Here is a 22,706-nt window from a genome sequence, read left to right on the forward strand (position 1 = left end):
TACTAGCAAAGTTAAGATCTCAATATTTGGCCCTTGTTCAAGGCAAGTTGACTGGTTACAACAGCTGAAAACAACTTAGTATGTGTGTGAAAATTGCATGCCCCCTCTGAAAGACATTCCTCCATATGCATTGTCAGCAGCGACACTTGTTTTTAATTTTCCCTCTCATCTCCAATGCGGTGTGGTAAAATAATTGGCATTCTGCAGCGATAGCAACGTTTACATGCCTCTAGTGGCTGTTGCTCCATTATTTCTTTTTTTTCTTTTTTATATTTTATTGTATTTCAAATATACTTCCAAAGGGACAAAATAAACAATGACATTTCATACATAAAACATTAATATTCAAAAATCCATCACATTCATATAAAAGCCATAACACAACAAACAAATACGACAAATTTCATGCAGAGTGGAGTACAATAGTTTGATCTCAGAGTTCCAGGCTCGCCTTTGAGTCAGTATGCGGAAAATCCGCCAGTTTAAATTTGGCTGTGGCCTGGATACTCTGTCACTTAGGATCAGCCATAATCTCTCGTTATAGTTTCTCTAACCAAAAAGTACAGTAGTCTTTATTCTTCAGATCTTTGCCATATATCTTGCCCAACTGTGATTCCATTCCCAATTGAAACTTAACTTGAGATAACAGCTTATCTGAAGAAAAAGGTAATGAATTTTTCCAGTTCCTGGCTATTGTTATATTAACCGCTACCATAAAATGAATATAAATAGTCAAGTCCTTCGGGTATAAAGATTCAATATTTAAATGTAAAATAGCATTTTCTGGAGATTTAGGAATCGGCTTTGAGATTAGATTTTAGAGTGCCAAAAATTTCCAGCCATAGTTTACTCACAATCTCACATTCCCACCAAATATGTATAAAAGAGCCCAACTTCTGTTTGCATCTCCAACATAATGGTGAGCTCGAGCTATACATATTCGCTAATCTTGTGGGAACAAGATACCATTTATTAATAACTTTGTACAATGTTTCAAGTAGATTCAAACGATGAATAATTTTAGCTGTTCTAGGTAATACTGCACACCAATTTTCCTTGTTAATTGTTATTTTTAGATAATGCTCAATTATTTCAAATCAGATGAACACAAACAATTAGAGGGATCAGCGCACCAAAGGTTGTGGCAGGGTGCATGCTAATGGACCCTCCCACTATGTCCCCCAACTCTAGGAAAAATATAAAAGATGCAACACCAGACTGATAACAGGAGAGTTTATTCCACCTAAGTGGACCCAGCAACATTTCAACCTTTGAATGTCTTTATCAGGCCGTTGGAAGACCTTCCCAAATTGAAATGTTTCTGGGTCCAAGTTGGTGGAATAAACTTTTATGTTCTCATTAGTCTGCTGTTGCTTTTTTATTATCTTTTCAATCAGATTGTCTCAGAGAAAGGGTTTTAAAACTGACTGAAGGGACAGTGCCAGAGTACTAAACAGTGCCTTGGGTTTATCGACTTGGCGCTACACGGTGCAAGTTAACCATCTCAATCCCAACCAGATATGGTGACAGAACAGGGAGATGGATACACATACAAATGTAATTGTGTCTATTTCACCCATAGCAACATATTGGGGGGGGGGGGAATCCATGTGATGGCAATGTTAGTCTGCCATTGATTTGAAGCAAGTAAAAACATTTAAGCATGTTTCACCTGATGTCCTACCCATTTTGATACGTTCTGATACGTTCCTTGTAAATAAAACGTTTGTGAATGTGTGTTGTGTTTTGGGAGTTTTGTTGATGTTTTTTCTTCTTTTGACTGTTCAATGATTTATCATAATAGCTTGACAGATAAACCGAGAGCAGTAGGTTCACATTCCTTGGGCAAAGTGCAGGAAAAGGAATTCTACCGTCTTTTGACTCCAAAGCTGCAGATCAGTATTCTTTTCGAAGGCTGTAGTGACATTTTATGCTTTCTTAATACACTACTAGAGCCTTTTGTATGTGCCATAAATCACATATGTATTTTCATCATGCAGTGGTTACTGGTATATAAGGTTTTACAGTATTAATAGTATAAACTTTCTATAATCAATTATGTAACCTTCTATAAATTTGTTCAAACTTGTTTGGGTAAATATGGATGTTTTGTTATATTTATTTTTTTTATTTTATTACAGCTTTTTAGAATTTTCTTTATGCAGCAGGAAGATAAATCAGTACTCAACTAAATATTTCCAACACTTATATTGATTTTTCAAAGGTCCAGACACTCCAAAGCTTAGCAGCTTGAAAAAGACCTTCGAGTCGAAACATTGCAGCTGGACACTGTGGTTCTAATAAAAAAATATCTAAGCAAGCCCTGGAGTGCCTGAACCTTTCTTTGGTTACTATTAACCATTGCTTGGTCCTGGTCCTTGGTTTGGTTGCACCCAGGCTTTTATGAACAGCGTAAGTGCAGTTCCATATTTTGGCTTCTAGTATAGATTATTCTGTACATATACCCAAAATACCACTATTTCATCCATTCCTATAGGTGTAAAGGTAAATGGTTTAAAAACGGTTTGCCCTCTTCCCTAGGTTTCCGCCTAGTGCAATGGGTCCTATATGGCCATGATTTCATTTGACTGCCTGAAATTACTGTCCATGTGGGAGCAATTCTGCATAATTTTCGGAGCCTGTGTAACTGCCAGTTATCTCGTGATATACTCAAAGTTTTCAAAACCCATTTTGCACAGTAGATAATGTCACTCATGCATTATTCTTCATAACCACAGCTTGACAGCATAATTCAATGCAAAGCACATTATTTCAGAGCTGATGAATTTTAGGTATATGGAAATCGCAAACATCTATCCAGAACTCGATGGCAATGTTTTACGATGATACGTGGGTTATGCATTGTAACTTCAATAAATTAGTGAGTACAGAGAAAGTAAATTAAATAATTTGCAAAGGAAGGTGGAGAAATAAAAAAATTAAAAAAAAAACTGAATTTCTATTCTATTTCGGATGCTGTGGCATGCTCATTTTTATTAATATATCTATGTTGGTACTCTTTCAATCCAAAGAGAAAAAAAAAAAGTATGCATTTTTATTCAAGAGGAAAGGGTGGGGGGCTGGCAATGTATTCCATCCAGTTAATTTTACAGGCTTTTCATGTCACGGTTGTTAAGGAAATATATACTCTGTTGTGAACAGGTACAGACATTCAGGATGTAGTGTAATAAAAACATGTATCATATCTTAAGGGAACAGTTACTGCTGCTGATAAAGTTAGCTCTGTGTCACCAGAAAAGCACCACAGTGATCTCCTAGCACAATGCCACGCCCAAGATAGCTTAAGGAGACAATAAAAAGCAGGAAGCGATCTCTTTAAAAGGAGTCCTGACAATACCACACACCATGCCTATATTTCACTCCAATTTGTTTTTATTTTTAAATCTATTTAATTTACATATATTGAGTTTAATACATACAAGTATCAGTTTAGAACACTGCATTTTTCGGGCAGCAGCTAAGATGGGTTTTTAACACTATAGGGTCAGGAATTAACATTTGTGCTCCTGGCCCTAACGTATTCAAGCTTCATACATATGTATCCTAAGCTTCATTTTGTTTCCTTAGGCTGCGTTATCGATCGGTTCTCTAAAAAAAAAAAAAAAAAAAAATTAACTTTTTCCAAATGTTTCAGAAATGTGTTATTGTTTGGAGGGTGTCTATCTGGGATGTCATCATGCATTCATATTCTCCGATGAGTGTAACTTCACCTATAATGTCAGTTTCAAGTGGTACAAGTGTTTGTTTCCAGAGTCTGGCCAAAAAAGTGTGATGCACAAAACCAGGATGTGAAACTATTCTCTTTTGCTGCTTGGGGATATTCTGTGGGATTATCAGGAAAAGGCATAATTCTATCAATGGTTCGATATTCATCCCGTTACGCATTGCTCTAAGTCAAAAGGGTTATACCAACACGCATTGCCATTAGATGTGATACATTATACAACAAGCTCTCCCGCATCTCAGCATGAGGAGAATTAGCCCCCTAAATGTGACAACCTTGCTGGTGCTAGGTACAACCTATATATACACCTATAGAACCTTCCTACGTATTTCGAGGCGAGATGTGCATTAAGTCTGTCCTCTGTTTGCCATGAAGTCTGTCACTTGCCATACCTTGGCAAACAACAATCCCTCCCTTTTCTGTCATCAGCTACCCATATCCTTGTGAGAGTACTTTGCGATTAGATTATCTATCTATCTATACACATCCCATCTATGGATGTCTTTGTCAGGTCAAGGTACAGAAAAGCTTCAGAAGAATTTGAGTTTTACGTAGAAAATTAAAGATAAATTAAATGCGTTAAATTAATCTGATATGTGGTGGAAGAGTTTAAAATGTTCCCTTTCAAAATAACATGTACAAGTGTGTGTTGCCAAGCTACTACAGGGTCTGTTGGGAAAAGTAGCTATTAAGTGGTCTAGCATCTGTATTGGAGCTGCTATTGATAATGTTTTATTTCATCCCACAAGAGACAAGGATGTTGTGGGGAGATATTATTGGAGTCCAGTATCTTTTATTTGGGGATCCAAAATAGTTAACCTGTTTAACAGACCAAAATGATTCAATGGTTACTCATTAGGGAGACCTATAACTTGGGTGCGTCACAACCACTTCCTCTAAGATGCTTCTTTGACAGTAGGCGAATGTTCAGCTTTGTTTTCCTGGCACTTTAATTTCTCTTGAAATCATTTTGTTTTTTGTCAACTTAATACCCCAAAAGTTAGATAAGCAGTCACCAGTGTGTACATTAGATTTAATACCTTCCTTGAACTTTCAGCTCCACGTCTACCTCCCACGAAACCTACTTAATGGATGATCGTTGACAAAATGCCCCTAAGTGTTACCACATCGGCGTGCAATATTTCCACCTGCAATCCACCTTACGCAACAGATTCTTCAAACATGTTGGGCAGGCGTGGCGTCAATACGTGCCCACATTTTTTTAGTAATAAATATTAGATAGCTCGTTTCTTAATTGTGCAACGTATCTCTTGGGTTGCTTCCCATTCTGCATATATTGTGTGTTGATTAGCACTGAATTCCTGCTGTATATCTCTTGTGCAGTAGCTGGTGCAACTTGGCAGTCTAGTTGATGGTTCGATATTTTCGGGAGAGAGACGGATTCTAAATATTGAGATATACTGTATCATTTTTAAAATGTATTAGTTGGCTATAACCGTTTGTGAACACATTGCCAAATTCTCTTGGTTTGAAGAATTAAGTATGTAGGGAATTTTGAGTTGGGCATGACAAGATTTTAGTTCAGCGGCTGGAAAAAAAAAAAATCTCTCCTGCTTGGTTCCCCTGCATGCATAGCATTTTTCGAGTTGACATCCTACCCGCTGGAGATTCATGGCATTCATGTTAGCTGAGAGCTCTTTAATTTTAACGGTTTCCTTAGGATTCAGTGTTACCTTATTACGTCTTGTTAAGTCCTGAAGTCGTTTCTTCCAGTCGATCAACTCTGACATACTTTAATTTGAGTGTAAAGGCTTAATGAATGAGAAGGCCTTGTATATACAGATTATGAGCTGACCACACAGTTGAGGCGTCATGTTTTGGGGAGACATTGGTTTGAAAGTAGAATTTTAGATCAGATTCAAATTTTTCCACAAAGGAAGGGCCTGCCACTTGAGAAATTCTCAATGTTAAGTATTACCCGGGCATGATTAAACAGTCTATGATCTGTTATATGTTATAGTGCAGCACCCGTTGTGAGGAAATCTTACTGCTTGAGTAAGAGTTGTGCAACGTAGAATAATAAGTAAATTCTCTTTCCTGTGGGTATGAAGTTATTAAGGGCTCTACACGTTGGTATAGGAGGTAATGTCGTGGTGTCTGTGTGTCTAAGTTGTAATTAAAATCTCCCTCAATGAGAAACATGCTTGGTTTGATCGTATCGGTCTGAATTTTTCCAGAAAAACCCTTTATGTTGGTGTTTGGGGCGTATAAGTTGAACAAAGTGTATGGCTGTTCATTAATTGCAGATGTGATCACATATCTAGCATCCAGTCCTATTATAAACTTGTAGAGTGAAAGCTACATGTCTGTTAATGAGGATAGATACTCCTTTTGATTTTGTTTTGGCTGTAGCATAAAATTGGTGGGGGTAAGGGTCTGACTGTAGGAATCTTTGTTTTAGGGAAGTGGGTCTCCTACAGAAGTACTATGTCTGCAGATATAGGTCTAACCATTTGTCAGTTTGTAGCACAAGTTTAGTAGGAAAGTCCCATTAATAAGATATTTGGCTTTTTTTTTTTTTTTTTTCTTTTTAAGTACTTCTGTAACTGGATGACAGGTTTCCCTTTTGTTTTTTTCAGTGTGGTAGTGTGTAGGTCTGCTAAAATCTGCACATCTTTATAGTCGCTGGGGAGATCTTTATTGGAACGACCATGTGACAGGAATTGATTTTAATGTGATAGTAGTGCATGCGGAGTAGCACATCTCTGAGCGGGGCTTCAGATAGATACTTGAGTTTTGGCACTCTAGTCAGAAAAAAAACAGCAGGCGGTATATCTGATGCTATAGTTAAGAACATGTTTCTTAGGCAAGCTTACATACAGGACTGCTAAACTCTCTCAGGTATTCCCATGATGGCTCAAAAAGGAAGTATGAGGAGTGGCACCAGTCAACCGTTCCTCACAACACCTAGGACTAGTGGCTGCCGGGATGCAGCATGACATCTTATCCAGGCAGCAAACACTTAACAGGCAAGGAGCTTATGAGACAGGTTGCAAGTCAGGTGCTGGTAATCTGTGGTGTGTGAGTGTCAGTCAGTCTGAGCGTGTTACTGGATTTGTGTGTGAGTGTGCTTTTAAATGAGTCAGTGAGTGCTGGTAGATGTATGCATCAGTGTGCAGTTAGATTCTAGCACAGTCAATACGAACCACATTCACATGCCACAGTTAGCACACAAGACACTACCAGTATTTACCACACATACATGACAGAGAATGTATACCAGCGACACAAAGAGAGCAAACTCCAGTGACACAGTGTGTCCACACTGCACACAGAAGATACACAGTGAGCACACCACACACAGGTGAAACAAAGCAAGCACATATTATGAAAAAGGGGGAGAAAAGATAATCCTAAAGTTTGACAATTTTTGCAAAATAAAAGAATTAGACAATAACAATCAAGACCTTACGTTCTTCAGGATGGGGTGCAGACAATATCCTGCTATGCTTCTTTTTCACTTCCTCTACATTTTCTGATATTTTAGTAATGCAATTGCGTATCTCTTCTACCTATGGGATAAAAAGATTGAAGAAAGCACAAGAAAAAAAAAAATTTCAATTATAAAAATTAAAAATGGATTTCACGTAAAACAGAGCAAATAGTGTTGATTAGTGTTAGAATAGAAGAAGAAAAAAAAAAGACAGAAAAAGCTTAAAATAAAATAAAAAAAAAAGGAAAAAGAAAGATCAAAGTGGACTCCAGGTTGAGTAGGTAAAAAATATCTTAAAACCCAGAAGAAATAAAGAGATTTATGAAACAAAGAATCTATTTCTTATCCCTGCTGCTTCCAGGTAGTATCATCCAACATTATGCAGTTATTGGCTGGCCTTACAGAAACCCATTTCAAGTGCATTCCCAAGTATATCATCTGGAGCTACATACATGATGTGCAAAAATGCTTTCTGAGGTATGCATGTATTCATGCTTTCCAATGTAAACTGGATATTTACTTATAAACTTATGAAAATGCACATGTTCTAGAAAAATGACTGACATTTTATCAAAATAATTGTTACAGCCAAACTGCTAAAGATATGCTTTACACACTACACAGTATGCGTTATTACCCACAATACATAGTGCACAATCCCAGTGTGAAATACTGTGCTTTGCTTTCCAAGACTGAGCTATGTGCAACTCACTCAACCAGGAAGCTGAATGTTTACTTTGATAGGATGTATATATTCCTTTCAAGGTCTTTAATCCCTTAAGGATGGAGGCAATTGTCCAAGTTCTGAACCAAAACAAAAGCTAGAATTTGAAATATAGGTCGGTTTACCCATATTTTACCTCGTTCATATTAAGTGTACCCATAGTTATGAATCATTTTGTTTAGGAGAAATGAGTTTAACTTTACATCAAATACGTATATAAGGAACACAATTTAATATGAATAAAACCTTAAAAGAAGTGAGAAATTAAAAAAGTGGGGTATTTTTCAAGTTCTGCGTAGCATTTTAACAGTGAATGTCATAATACTGTTTGTTGGCTTTTACTGCCATAAATTATTTGGATGCTGTGATGTATCACGAGTACTACGATGTTGAAGTCTGGAGAAGGTAAAGTTCAGCGGTGTTCGTGCCATCGCGTGTCCGATTTGAGTTCCATGAACTAGACGACAAAACAACGCTGACCTCGTTCGACTAATATTAGTGTGATAATGATGAAAGCTTTCAGTTGCATTTTACAGCACCCAGCTAAAACAAAAAGCTTACATTCCTCCAGCAGTTCCCCTGCATGTTATCAGAAGATCAGAGTAAATAGCATCTAGGTGTAACCATGGAAGTATGTGTTTTCCCAAACTATCCTGTCTCTAAAAGAAGTCCAGGCCTGCTCCCAACCTACCCAAAAACCAACCCTAACTGGTCACATCTTACACAATGTTACAGTATAGCTGAAAGGACGAGATCAAAGGGAAAGACTTGTGTAAAAACAGAACTCTCTGGATAAAGGGGGCTGGATAAACCACTTTTGGGAGGGAAAAGGGATTCTGGAACTTTTAGTTAATGATTGCAAGAATCAGTCTTTAAAAGAACAGCCAAGGAGGTTGGGCTCCTCTCCTCTTTTTCGGAGAGAACAGTGCAGCAAGCACAGGTGCCATGGTGAACTAAGAGAGACTGTCCCAGACTACCAAAGATGAAGACACAAGGGGAAGATCTTCATTTAAATGTTTAAGTATTGCCCTTTTACTATGTATCTTTTGGTTTTGGACTGGATGTGGTTATAATGTGTATAGCCTTCTAAAATCTGTAAAAGTAACCTAAATCAATATTAACAATACAATGTATTATACACTTTTGTTTGTGTCTTATTTGTCACACATTACCTACAAGAATATCCCTGTAAGAGGGTCATAATTTCTTACAATTGATCGAAGAATAAAACTTCTCTCTTAATAAAAATCTCTTGACTGGGTTGCAATTTTACGGAAATTCCAACAAGGCCAAAATGAGCATTTCATAAAGATTATATCTTTATAATATACACATTTTTCAGGGGAAGTGACTGTGCCGCTTTAAATATATTTTTGCGGAAAAAGTCAAAAGGTCTCGGGTATTTGTAGAAATCTACTATTTTAACAGTCAAATAATCTGGTAAGGAAATATATGAAAGCAGAAAAACATATTTCCTGTTCCAGCACTAAACTCAGAATACCAGAATGTTTATTTTGAGTACTAAAGGAAGAATTTTAAGGGAAAGTCTAGGTTACAAAATATTTATTTTTAATGCATATGAACAATGCAGTTAAAACCAAAAATGCATGAGTTTGTTTTTCCAAGGCTTCCTTGTTAAAGGGTTACTCGAACCATCATGACCAGTGATTTAAAGTGGCCATGGTGGTAAGAGTCAGTATGTGGAGTGTTTCAGCTTGAAACATTGCACATACAGAGATATTGGTAATGGTATAAAAGGGGTGGAGGAAGTTGGGAAAGGGTAAAAGAATGGAAAAGGGAAAGGAAGAATTTTAGTAGATATAGCCTAAAGAAGGCAAAGAGGAAATGAGACTACTATATTTAAAATTACCTTTTATTTAAAATTAGACAATTAACACATTGAAACCTACATCCATAAAGCATACATTAATATATTCATAAGCTGAAAAGTATGGGGTGAGAAATTCAAAGACTTTAACAGACTTACAAAGTTTGAAAACTTGGTGCTGCACAATAATTCCTTTATCTGTAAGATAAGTCCTTGTGGTTAAAAGTGCAGATATATTTATAATTGCAATCCTGTGTATGTGGATATTACAGAATCCTTCCAATAGTAGTGAGCAGAGAAGCAATTTTACATGCAAACAACTAGGACTGCTATGGGGACAAAACTAGCACCCTCATATGCTAATCTGACTAAGGAATGGTGGGAAAGCCAATATGTTTAGAACAATCCGTTTTGTGATCAATTTTTGTTCTACAAAAGATTCACTGATGACATCATACTGGCATGGCGAGGAGAAGAGGCACATCTACTTAAGTTTATAGACCATACAAACTCCAATAATATGAAGTTACGATGCACCCATGAAGCCAGTAGAACAAACATCACCTTCCTGGATCTGAATATTTCCTGGATAAAGATGGAAAGCTCCAAACTAAAAATCATCACAAGGAGGTTGATCTCAATGGTTTTTTTAGATGCCAGAAGTGCCCACCAACCCAAGTTAATATATGAGGATCAAAAGAAACTGTAGCAGACCCCAAGAATTAGAGCAAGAATTTCTTAATCTTACAACTCTGTTCGTACAAAAACATTATGACTATCGACATCTCCCAAAAATGTTTTATGAAGTTCATAACACAAACAGAGAAGATTTACTTGCCAAAAAAGGACTATAGGAAAATGACTCAAAAATAGGTCACTACCAATCTTTGTGTTCACCCACAACTCTGCAGCATCAAAAATAAAGAAGATCATGTGGAAATATTGGGCTATTAGTTCCCAGAACAAAACCACGTGTAAAAGAGATGGTGAAAAACCTGAAGTTGTATTCAGAAAGAACCGAACCATCAAAAACATAATCGGCCCAAGTATACATCTGGTAATCTGTTAATAAAAAGAGTATACAGAGGTCGGAAAAAATAAAATAAAATTAAAAAAAACTGTATAAACTTGTCCATTCATCAAACAATGGGATAAAATAAAATTCATCCCATCACAAAGAAAATAAAAAAGTATGAATTCCAACGATTTATCAATTGCAATATACCATATGTAATTTACCTTTTAGAATGCCCATGAGGCAAACAGGATTTTGGTCAGACATGTAAAAAACTGAATACCAGAACAAATGAACATATAGGAATTATAAAGAGAAAAAAAAAACACAGCAATCATGGAGTTCCACTACATTTTTTGGAAAACCATAATGAAGACCCCACAGGGCTTAAGTATTAGATGAATTGAAACAGTCTATCAAAAAATGGGGGGAGGGGGGAATAGATCAAAAACCTTAAAACAGAGAGAGTCCTATTGGATCTTCAAGCTAGGCACACTATTTATTGGAGGGCTAAAGATTTAGATATAGCTGCCTTCTGAAAAACTGAATGAATCCACGTGTAATTTCACTCTTTGTTTTATATATATATATATATATATAAATAAAATTTTATTTTTTTGGTTCCTCCCCTTCTTACACTACTATTAATCTGAATTTTTACAGAGTATCAGCTAAGTATTTCAATTCCATTTTGAAAGTGCTAACTTTGCACTCCAATGTCACCATAAGGATGATACTCTAATATAACACTTTTAAATATGTACAGAGTATCATTCAGAGTTTACATAGAATGGATACATTTAGAAGTACAGTGGAACCTCGGTTAACGAATGCCTCGGTAAACGAAAAATTCGGTTTACGTATAAATATTCATTTCAAAAAATGCCTCGGTTTACGTATTTTTTTCGCAATACGAAACAAGTGTCCCAGTTTATAGCTCCACCCCCTGCATACTGAAGTGTGGGTAGCACGTGAGTGTGTAGTGTGGAGGTGTTGGAGAGATTTTGGAGCCATTTGAAGCAAGTTGTGGAGCCTTTTGGAGCCATTTTCAGCAAGTTGTGGAGCCTTTTGAAGCCACTTGCAGCAAGTTGTGGAGCCTTTTGGAGCCATTTGCAGCAAGTTGTGGAGCCTTGTGGAGCCTTTTGGAGCCATTTGCAGCAAGTTGTGGAGCCTTTTTGAGCACTTTGCAGCAAGTTTTGGAGCCTTTTGGAGCAATTTGCAGCAAGTTTTGGAGCCTTTTTGGTGCATCTCAAGAAGTGGAAAGGTAGGGAGCTGAGCTTAGTTGTTTGCATGCCTTTTACTGTGTGTTGATGTGTGATGTTTTAAAACATAAAGTTGGATGTTTGAAATGTTATTGCTTGATTAATCATGTCCCTGTACAGTATTTATGCCTTTAAAGTGCACTTTATAAAGAGTTTTGAACAGATAAAATACTTTATTTGACTTTTTTCTCACCTCCGGAACGCATTAATTGGTTTTCAATGCATTCCTATGGGAAACCGTGTTTCGGTTTACGAATTTTTCGCAATACGAAACGTCCCGGAGAACGCATTAAATTCGTAAACCGAGGTCCCACTGTATCTCTAGAAAACATGCTATTTATATTTTTCAGTTTATATATGGGCAATAAAATAAAAAATATACAGGCTGGAGTAATATACCTAATATAATGAGTACTTTTCATGTATTTTCTTGTTTTATTTATATTTCTATTCCATTAAATATTATGGCTATATACCTATACGAAAATATCTATTATAATGCTTTCTACCTATTTGAGAAATTCAAAAGATCATCTTACAGGGACACTCATATATAAAGAGCCACTCCAGTTCAGTGTTCATCTACAGTCCCTGAGGTACTGAGCGTAAGGCTCATGAAACACGTAGGAGTGATCGAACACTGCATTCCTTGTGTAATTTTGGAGCACCTGTACTGCAGTCCACCGGTTTCAGAACTTGTAAACCAGAGAGACGCCAAAGGAGGAAAACTGGAAGCATTAAACATGTACTTAACATATCAGATGCTCTGCTCACTACTACTGGAAGGATTCCGTAATATTCACATATACAGGATTGAAATTATAAATATACACTTTAAGCAACAAGGACTTACAGATAAAGGAATTATCGTGCAGCACCAAGTTACATCTAACCTTGTAAGTCTGTTAAAGTCTGGGTGAATTTCTCATCCCATACTTTTCAGCTTATGAATATATTATTGTATACTTTATGGATATAGGTTTTCAATGTTTTAATTGTCAAATTTTAAATAAAAGATAATTCAAAATAGTGGTCTCATTTCCTTTTTGCATTTTTTGGGCTATTTCTACTAAATCAGAGGAGTATCAAAGATATCTCCTACGAAGAGCAGCATCAGGATCTGACTCCCTCTCCCTCTCCGCCCAATTTTTTTTTTATAAGTTTCATACCATGTATTTTATGTATGAATGATAATAAAAAAAAGTTTGCCTATATGTTCTATACATAGAATACAGTTAGTTTCCACTTAATTACATTTATAGTGCGATCCCCAAAAACCATAAATAGTATAACTATTGGGGTTTATGTACGTATGAACGTACAGTGAGGGGGGGGGGGGGGGGAGAGTGATCCCCCTGCTGATTTTGAAAGTTTGCTCACTATCAGAGAAGTTAGTCTATAATTTTAATGGTAGGTGTATTTTTACAGTGAGAGACAGAATAACAAAAATAAAAAAATTCCAGAAAAAACAATGTCAGAAAAATTATAAATTGATTTGCAGGTCAGTGAGTGAAATAAGTATTTGACCCCTTCGACTTAGTACTTGGTGGCCAAACCCTTGTTGGCAATCACAGAGATCAAGCGTTTCTTGTAGTTGGCCACCAGGTTTGCACATCTCAGGTGGGATTGTGTCCCAACTCCTCTTTGCAGATCCTCTCCAAGTCATTAAGCTTTCAAGGCCGACGTTTGGCAACTCGAACCTTCAGCTCCCGCCACAGATTTTCTATAGGATTAGGTCTAGTGACTGGTTAGGCCTCTCCAGGACCTTAATGTGCTTCTTCTTGAGACACTCCTTTGTTTCTTTGGCTGTGTGATTTGGGTCATTGTAATGCTGTAATACCCATTCACCCGTTTTCAATGCCCTGGCTAAGGGAAGGAGATTCTCGCCCAAGATTTAAAGGTACCTGGCCCAATCCATAGTCTTTTTGATGTTGTGTAGTTTGTCCTGACCCCTTAGCAGAAAAACACCCCCAAAGGATAATGTTTCTACCTCCATGTTTGACAGAGGGGATGGTGCTCTTGGGGTTATAGGCAGCATTCCTCCTCCTTCAAACACAGAGTTGAGTTGATGCCAAAGAGATCAATTTTGGTCTCATCTGACCACAACACTTTCACCCAGCTCTCCTCTGAATCATTTAGATGTTCACTGGCAAACTTCAGACAGGCCTGTACATGTGCTTTCTTAAGCAGGGGGACCTTGCGGGCGCTGCAGGATTTCAGTACTTTTTAGCATAGTGTGTTACCAATTGTTTTCTTGGCGACTATGGTCACAGGTGCCTTGAGGTCATTAACAAGATCCTCCCGTGTAGTTCTAGGCTGATTCCTCACTGTTCTCATGATCATTGAAACTCCACAAGGTAAAATCTTGCATAGAGCACCAGGCAGAGGGTTATTTTGCTTTTCTTTCATTTGCGAATAATCGCACCAACTGTCAAATTCTCACCAAGCTGCTTGGCGATGGTCTTGTAGCCAATTCCAGCCTTGTGTAGGTCTAAAATCTTCTCCCTGACGTACTTGGACAGCTCTTTGGTCTTGGCCATGGTGGAGAGAGTTTGGAATATGATTGATTGCTTCTGTGGACAGGTGTCTTTTATAAAGGTAACAAGCTAAGATTAGGAGCAAGAGAGTGTTCCTAATCTCAGCTTGTTACCTGTATAAAAGACACCTGGGAGCCACAAATCTTGCTGATCGATAGGGATCAAATATTTATTTCACCGTCTTTCTCTCTCTCTCTGGAAAACTAAAAAGGGCAATCAAATATAACTTTCAGAAACAATCCATGCTGTAGTGAAACCATGTAAATTAACTAAAAAACAAAAAAATACCTTATGGAGTTCTGACATTTATTACAATCCTGATGCTCCCTAACAGAAAGCTAAAATGCAGAATACCATGCTGTGCATATCCTCAGAATAAAATAGTTATACAATAGTGCAGCTGTATTATTGCAAATTATGCAGCTGGAGAGTGTAAAACTATTTTAAGACAAGAAAGAGAACTGGCTTACCACAGTTTGAACAGTTTGAGAGTGTTGTACTGCCCAGCAAGGGTAAATTGACTGCCCAGCAAAGACCAAAATTGAAACCATGGAAGCCACAGCACAGATTCTCTAATCTTACTTAACATTTTAGATAAAGGACGCTAATTGCGGCTGAGCATGCACATAGATACAACACAAACGGCTTCATCGAATGTTATGACAAAGTCCACTGTTCCACCCTCAAAAGGGATACACAGAGCACCGTAGCAACAACAATTAAATGCAATGGTTATGGGGTCTACAATACACCTCTAAGTACAAACTAGGTAATACATACATTACACAAGATCCAGCTCACTCCACTAAACAGCAACTCCAATGCTGACAGAATTTTTTTTTTTTTTTTTTTTTTAAACACATAATCTAGGAAAAAATAATGGGGGTCTAGCTACATGATATGATCATGCATTGTGTAAGCCTGCCACAACATCAATGTACCCCATTTTTGGCAGGTCCTACGCTAACAGCCTAATGTCTGCTCTTATGGGGTTAATCTCATAAGAGCAGACATTAAGCTGTCAAGGTTAGGACCAGCCAAAGATGGGGTACACTGATGTTGTGGCAGGCTTATGCAATGTATGATCATATAATGTAACCAAACCCTCATTATTTTTGCCTGGATTATGTGTTTTTTTTAACACATAATTGCTGTTTTGTGGATAAGTGAGTGCACTGATCTTGAGTAATTGTATAAATTGCCTCCCAGCAGCAACCCCTCCGTTTATGCATGTACAGGTGAGTGCAGCCCTCTGGTTTCAGGTAATACATGCATGTCATGAAATATATATAAAACAAAAAAAAAAATTATTATTATTATTCCCCCCCATAGACTTCATTTTCTAAGCAGCAAGTATTCTTACCTGAAGGAAAAAATCATCCATAAAATTCTCATTCTGCATAACAACCACAGTTTCTCCATAATCTTCATTTCCTTTTGCCTAAAATGAGAAACAATCAAAATGATTACATATTGATATATTCACAGCTCAAATGATGGGCCTTTGTGGTATTGACTGCAGGTACAGAGCTTTGCAAATATCACTGGAAAACACATAGATGAATCAATTAAAGGGGAAATGTCACTTTGCAGGATTTTCAATATTTCTTTGACGAATATCTGTATTTAACAAATACATAATTGTGAGGTGTGAAAAATAAAATGTAATCTATAAATTACACCTCGTTATCCTTCAACTGGGCACTTGGCTCCCTGTTAATCATTGTTATAAGCTCTGTCCTTTGCACCTGGCAGGGAGCACAGAGAAAACATACATACAAAGAAGAGGGAAAGAAAAAAATGTTCTCCTATTCATTTTTAATGCTTGTCCTAGCTTTGTCTTGTCGGACCAGGAACAAAAATATAAAATATACATACACATACACACACACACACACACACACACACAAAATATTGTATCAATATTACAAATTACCAGGTCACTGATAATATTCAATACACAGTTTGACATGGCACTTCAATAAACAAACATTTTAACTTCCAGAACAAAGACCACCACAAGAATTAAACTGGAGACGCCAGGCTTTTAAAGGTACACTATAGCAACCAGAACAACTACGGCTTAATGTAGTTGTTCTGGTGAATATAATAGCTCCCTTCAGGCTTTTTCATGTAAACACTGCCTTTTCATAGAAAAGGCAGTGTTTACATTGCCCCTAGGGACACCTTCAAGTGGCCACTCCTCAGATGGCCACTGGAGGGGCTTCCTGGCTCAGGGCTGCACAGTAAGCAGCCCTGCCGTTCAGTGCCCTCACACTCTGCATGGAGACGCAGATTTTTCCTCATAGAGATGCATCTCTATGAGGAGGTGCTGATTGGCCAAAACAGAGTTTGGCCCTGTCCTTGCTGATTTTAGCCAATCCAATGCTTTCCCTGTGGGAAAGAATTGGATAAAAAAAATAAGCAATTTTGATGTCACCAAGGGGGCGGGGCCACTGCCGGCAGGCCCGTGGAGAGCTGAAAATAAGGTGAGTTTTAACCCATTCTGAGCGGCTAAGGCAGGGCGGGCAAGCCACCTAAATGGTGGGTTTTCACTAGAGGGTCAGGAATACATTTTTGTGTTCCTGACCCTACAGTGATCCTTTAAATTTCAATCTTTAAAAATCCATAGTCCATTCTAATGGGTGCCCTTTACAAAAGATAGACCAAACGACTACTGAAATTTTGAATGAGCTGGTTTCCTTTGGTAGCACACAACCCCTCACACTTCCATCTCAAATACCGAGCCTGTTTATTTCATTATAAAAGCTATGGTGATTTACTTGTGATCAGACAGACTACTATATTATTGAACTTTGCACTACCACTAAAATATCCCACAAAATACAGACAGAATACCAAGCTGACGGCAAATGAAAGAAGTAGAACTCTGGCCATCGTGAACTTGTTATAAACTTGTTTGGTGATGATACAATTTTTTCAAATATATTGCTGTACAATACAGCGGGATCAAAATCAAACTGGACATTAAAATAAAAAACCTAACCCAACAATCCACAATTGTATTATTAGACACAAATGCTCATGTGTTTATCTTTCTTTTATATCCTCAGCAGCAAAGAAAGATTTGTATATAAGAGGGAATAAAACAGTTTTTGGCAACAAATTAAAGACCTCCTGACCCAGGTACTGACCAGGGCACCCCCCCTAGACCCGTGGGTATACCTACTCAGCAGGACAATAGATGGGTGGACTAGAAAACGAACAAAAACTCCTGCATAACATAACTCTAGCAGCCAGGAGGGCAGTGACAGCGGACTGGATTAAACCAACTATTCCACCGATTGCGGGGGTCATCAACAGAATCAGGGAAGTACACCTGATGGACGATCTGACAGCAAGAGTCAGGGGCACCCAAAAAAGGTTCCAGAAAATATGGGCCCCCTGGGAAGATAGCCCCTGGGGTTCAATCATTTAGCAGTTCTGGAGACCATGGTTCAAGGGATTAACCGGACAATACTCCTCGGCGCCCCCCCCCCCCCCTCTTTCTTTTTCTCCTGGTATCACCGGATCCATCTTTCTTACCCCTTTATGCAACACTGTCATCTTCCTATCTCTAACTGCCTAGCTAAATTCTGACACTATACAGCTACATAGGCCTGAGGTATCAGATAAGACTAAAACACATGGTATAGGGGGAAAGGCAGTGGCCCCACGACAGGCAGCGACCGCACGCTAATACAAGTTACACCTGTCGCAAATTGCACTCGAGATCTGTAGGCCCCATATGCCAACCAATTGAATGTAGGTCCTTAGGGTACAATGCGACACTTAGGGGACTCTGACGGAAGATCGATGCGATCCTGGATCTAGCAAACTAAGAGACCATATACCTATTCTTCACTTTTCTCTTTCTGATATTCAGTCTTTCTTCCTGTCCTTTCTTCTCGCAAGCGCTCTAGACTTGCACCCCGGCAGGAGGAGGGGACTGGCAGGAATCCAGCCAACACAAACAAATAGATACTGCTAAATGTCCTAAGCTAGTAAACTCCATACAAGAACTGGTGTGATTGTTCCGCAACGAAGGACGCACCGTACTCACTGGTGACAGTGTAAACACCTTTCTTCAAGCCTACGGTTGTCAACCATAACTAGCTAACGCAGACAGATCCCCGAATCGCTGCCACTGTAAATAGTTAATATAGATTAGAAAACCCAGAAAAATCCTGATGACATCACAAATAATTGTCGCTCATTATATGTATGATTTCTACTGTAATAATGACACAGCTTGTCTTTCTTGCAATTGTATTCATTTTCCATTTTGTTTTCTAAACATGCTGTAATCCACATGTGTCACTTTAATGCATGTCTATCAGTGCAAAAAAAATAATTTAAAAAAAAAAAAAAAAAAAAAAGAGGGAATAAAACAACATGATAATTCAAACAAGGTCTAAACCATAACATTACAGTACCTAATGTTCCCCCTGGTCCTGCCCCCCATGAGTGGCAGGTGGGGACCACAAAGTGGCTAGGGGGCCCCCAAGCCCCTAGTCACTTCCTCCCACAATAAGTTAAGTTAGGTCGGTAAATTTAATTGAGCTTAAGTTTTTTTTGTGGCTGTAGTGTCCCTTTTAAATGACGCAAAGTCATGATTTTATGACATAGAGGAGAATATTAACCCATCTTGCTTTAATGTTCTTCACCTCCTCCCATTTATTATTACATTTTGTATTATGGCGATTTTATGTATTTTGACTTATACATTTGATCCACATCTGTATTCCTATTTTACCACAAATTTCTTCTTTTGTTTCAGCTTGAGGTCTCATTTCTGCTGTGCATAGACCTTTTTTCTCTGGTTGATCCTGACCTGAATTCACATATTTTCTTCATAAAGTTGTCCATCATCACTGGAAATTGTTACGTTTGTGTTGTGGTATGTACTCATTGGCTACTGTAATATTATGGTCAAGCCTTGTTAGGGTTATTTTTTATGTTTGTTAATTATATACAATTCTCTCAGCTGCAAAAAAAAAAAAAAAAGCTTAATATGATGCTCCGTGTCCTTCCATCATGTTAATAGTAAAATCTGGCAATTTTCATCAATATCCAATTAATTCATAACATATTTCAATGGCAGATACCTATTAATCAAATTGTGTGTAGCCATTATACCTCAAGTTCATAATCTGTTTTGCAACGTAATTGAATAAACCTCCTTTACAGTTAAGAATGATTTCAAGGTAGACTCTACTCTAGCGCTTTCAAGCCACTGCCTTTTCTAAAATATCCCCCACCCAAACATGTACCCTATTACAGTTAGTTATCTATTAAGAGCACGGAAAGTTTGCAAGATTTAGGAAGAAACATTTCCTTACCATACCTATACTCCAACGTTTGGCCTGTATACTTTTCAATTAACCAATCATGGGACACATGAAACAACCTACATTCCTTCCACAGATTATGGTGGATGCAGGTACCCATCCCTGTTTTTCTTCTGTCTGATTGTTACAACAGGAGTGGCTATTAGCTTACCCCTCTCTAAAATACACCACAAAAGAATCTAAGCTTCCCCCTGGCTATAAGTGAACTGGTTTGATAAAGGTCAGCACAGCAGGCAAACTTTGTGAAAGTATCAATTAAAACTGAAGGATTTTGTTGCTGCAACCACAGCTGGAGGTCGATTCATGAACAAAGCATGAATAGAAAAACTAACAAGCTGATTGTGGTAGTAGCTTCTGCCAGATGCTAAACAAACAGTTTCATTCATGTCTTCATAATATAGATCAGGGATAGTCAACCTTTTAATACCTACCGCCCACTTTTGTATCTTTGTTGATTGTAAAATTTCCTTACCGCCCACCAGTGCCACAATAACACGTTTTATAGCGCAAGTGCGTTTATATAAGTACTTAAATTTCTCTTTTTGGGGCGGAGCCTGAACGCTGAACAGAGCGGTCGCACTGTGGACGAGCTCCGGGCACAACGACCCAATTCTCCACACAGAGACTGCTTGCCAACCCAAGCTACAAGGGTTCATTCAGCATGGAGCAAGGGATACATCGAGACCCTGAGCAAAACAGGTGGCCACGACCGGGAGAGAGACCTGAGGCCTACTTGCAGCCTACCCAGAAGGTACAGGGGAGACGGCTGATCTCCCAGCCGTCTGCAGCCCAAACAGCAAGAGGTCTTCCTGGAACACAACTTCTCCTTCTCCTCCTCCCCCCTCCTCCTCCCCCTCCCCCCCCCCCCCCTTGCTGGTGAGGGATATCCCGGGGACCACAGCATGTAGCCCTAGACAAAGGTACCGACATAGGCTCACCGACGCCGCAGGGCCAGCGACAGCCAACATGGCGGCAGCCACGTGGGCCTCAACATCTGAAGCCTGTCTGATCCCACTGTCGGAAAGGCTAAACCGACTATTCGAAAGCTTCTGGGCCAAGATACAACACCCGAAGCACTAGCACACATAACCAACAGCATACAATAAGCTCCGACACTCACGCATCTCCATAGGCTGCAGCTGCCGCCACAGCAACCCGCTGTCTCCATCTCAAACAAGGCAGTTGTTACTCCTGCTCATAAGCATTAACATACTTTTTCTGAACGCAGGCCATTCTACTGACTACACTCCACACTACAGACACATAAACCCCAGCATAGTTCTACACGTCACACAGAAAAACAGTACACTACTCACTAACATCCTGCCATTCACTTAACCTACATTACAAACGCAAAGCTCGTTCATGTACATCTCAATCTTTACCTTCAATTATCACTCACTCACATGACTCGCAAGTACATACAGCTAGACACGCAATTCCAGCTAGGACTGAATATGTTAATTTTGAATATTTTGTTTGCCAATATGCCTGTTTGTAATTTGATATTAATCGTATACTAAAAACAAAAAAGTGCAGTATTCTGCGATGACGCTAAACGACATATTGTTACTTTATCTATAAAGCTATGTGAAAATGCTGAAATGTATATCTAAAACTGCACTCAAAAATAAAGAATTAAAAAAAAAAGATTTTTTTCTCTTTTACCTTTTTTTCTATTCTACTTTTTGTGTGCGTGTTTGTGAGAAGGGTGCCGTGTGTGTGTGTGTGTGTGTGAAGGGTGCTGTGTATTTGTGTGTGAGAGTGTGTGTGTGGAGCCGTGTGTGTCTGACTCTGTGAGGACAGCACTGTATCGGAGCGCCGCCATGGTAACACGCGGCGGTGGATGTGGGCCACATGCAGCCCGCGGGCTTGACATGCTTGCCTTAAAGTGTTACTCCAGCCACCATGACAACTTCAGCACATTATAAATTAAAAGAAAGCCTCACTCTACTATCCGTCCCGAAGTGAGTGCATGCGCTGTGAGCTGTCAAAACAGACTAATCACAGATGTCTATTTGCTCTCGGCCCCTGTGAAATTGGAAGGGGGTGTAGAAGTCAGCATCATGAGCTTTGCCCGCTGCTTAATTCCAGCTGAGTAAAACCAATTTTTTTTTTGGAGGGGGACCTTCTACATTGTGCCCATGAGGGCATTTTACACTGGAAAAGTCTCAACAGCCTCCAAAATGATTGGAGTAATCTGTTAAATAAGCATATGCTTTCAAATTGGGACAGTGTTCTGAAAATTTGAATTTGTAAGTCAATCCATGTAACTGCAACAAAACATTGCAAACCACTAAAATATATGGATCCATACTAGCCAGGATTGTGATTTTAGGACATTAGAATGCTCACAAGGAAGAAAGAAAAAAGTAAACCCATGCTTACTTAATGGAATGCATATCTCTAAGGCATGTCTAAATAACTCATTGGGAAATACAGATGTGAGCTGTGTCTGTGCATGCTAAATCTCTTGCCTGCAATCAAGACGGAAACCATGACTGGAAGGAAAATACTTCTGGGTATAAAGTTTTAGTTTAGTGATTGGACAATAAAGGTGGAAAAAAAAAAATCTCAAATATTTTTTATTGTTTTTTACATATTGAAAGCAGCAGTACAAACAGTGGATGGTTGCCCCTCCTTACAAGCTGAACAGGTAAACAAAAACAAAAAAAACAAAAAAAAAAAACACAATCTTGTGTCTCCTATATGAGGAAACTAGAAACCAAAATTCCCAGGAAGCCACAGGGGCACCTAAACAACAGGGAGGGAAATTGTACTACTGCTTCT

General features: G+C 38.5%; 1 protein-coding gene across 2 annotated transcripts in view; it reads right to left on the reverse strand.

The window, feature by feature from the left end:
• STX2 (syntaxin 2) overlaps positions 1-22,706 on the reverse strand; it is a 92,008-nt gene that overhangs the window by 52,321 nt on the left and 16,981 nt on the right. For both annotated transcript variants that reach the window (XM_063454345.1, XM_063454344.1), the window contains exons 2-3: positions 15,929-16,006; positions 7,179-7,278 (exon numbers count right to left, since the gene is read on the reverse strand). In XM_063454345.1, the coding sequence (XP_063310415.1) occupies positions 7,179-7,278; positions 15,929-16,006 (178 nt within the window). The remainder of the gene's footprint in view (positions 1-7,178; positions 7,279-15,928; positions 16,007-22,706) is intronic.

The sequence above is a fragment of the Pelobates fuscus genome, chromosome 5 (genome assembly GCF_036172605.1).
Source record: "Pelobates fuscus isolate aPelFus1 chromosome 5, aPelFus1.pri, whole genome shotgun sequence".
NCBI lineage: Eukaryota > Metazoa > Chordata > Amphibia > Anura > Pelobatidae > Pelobates > Pelobates fuscus.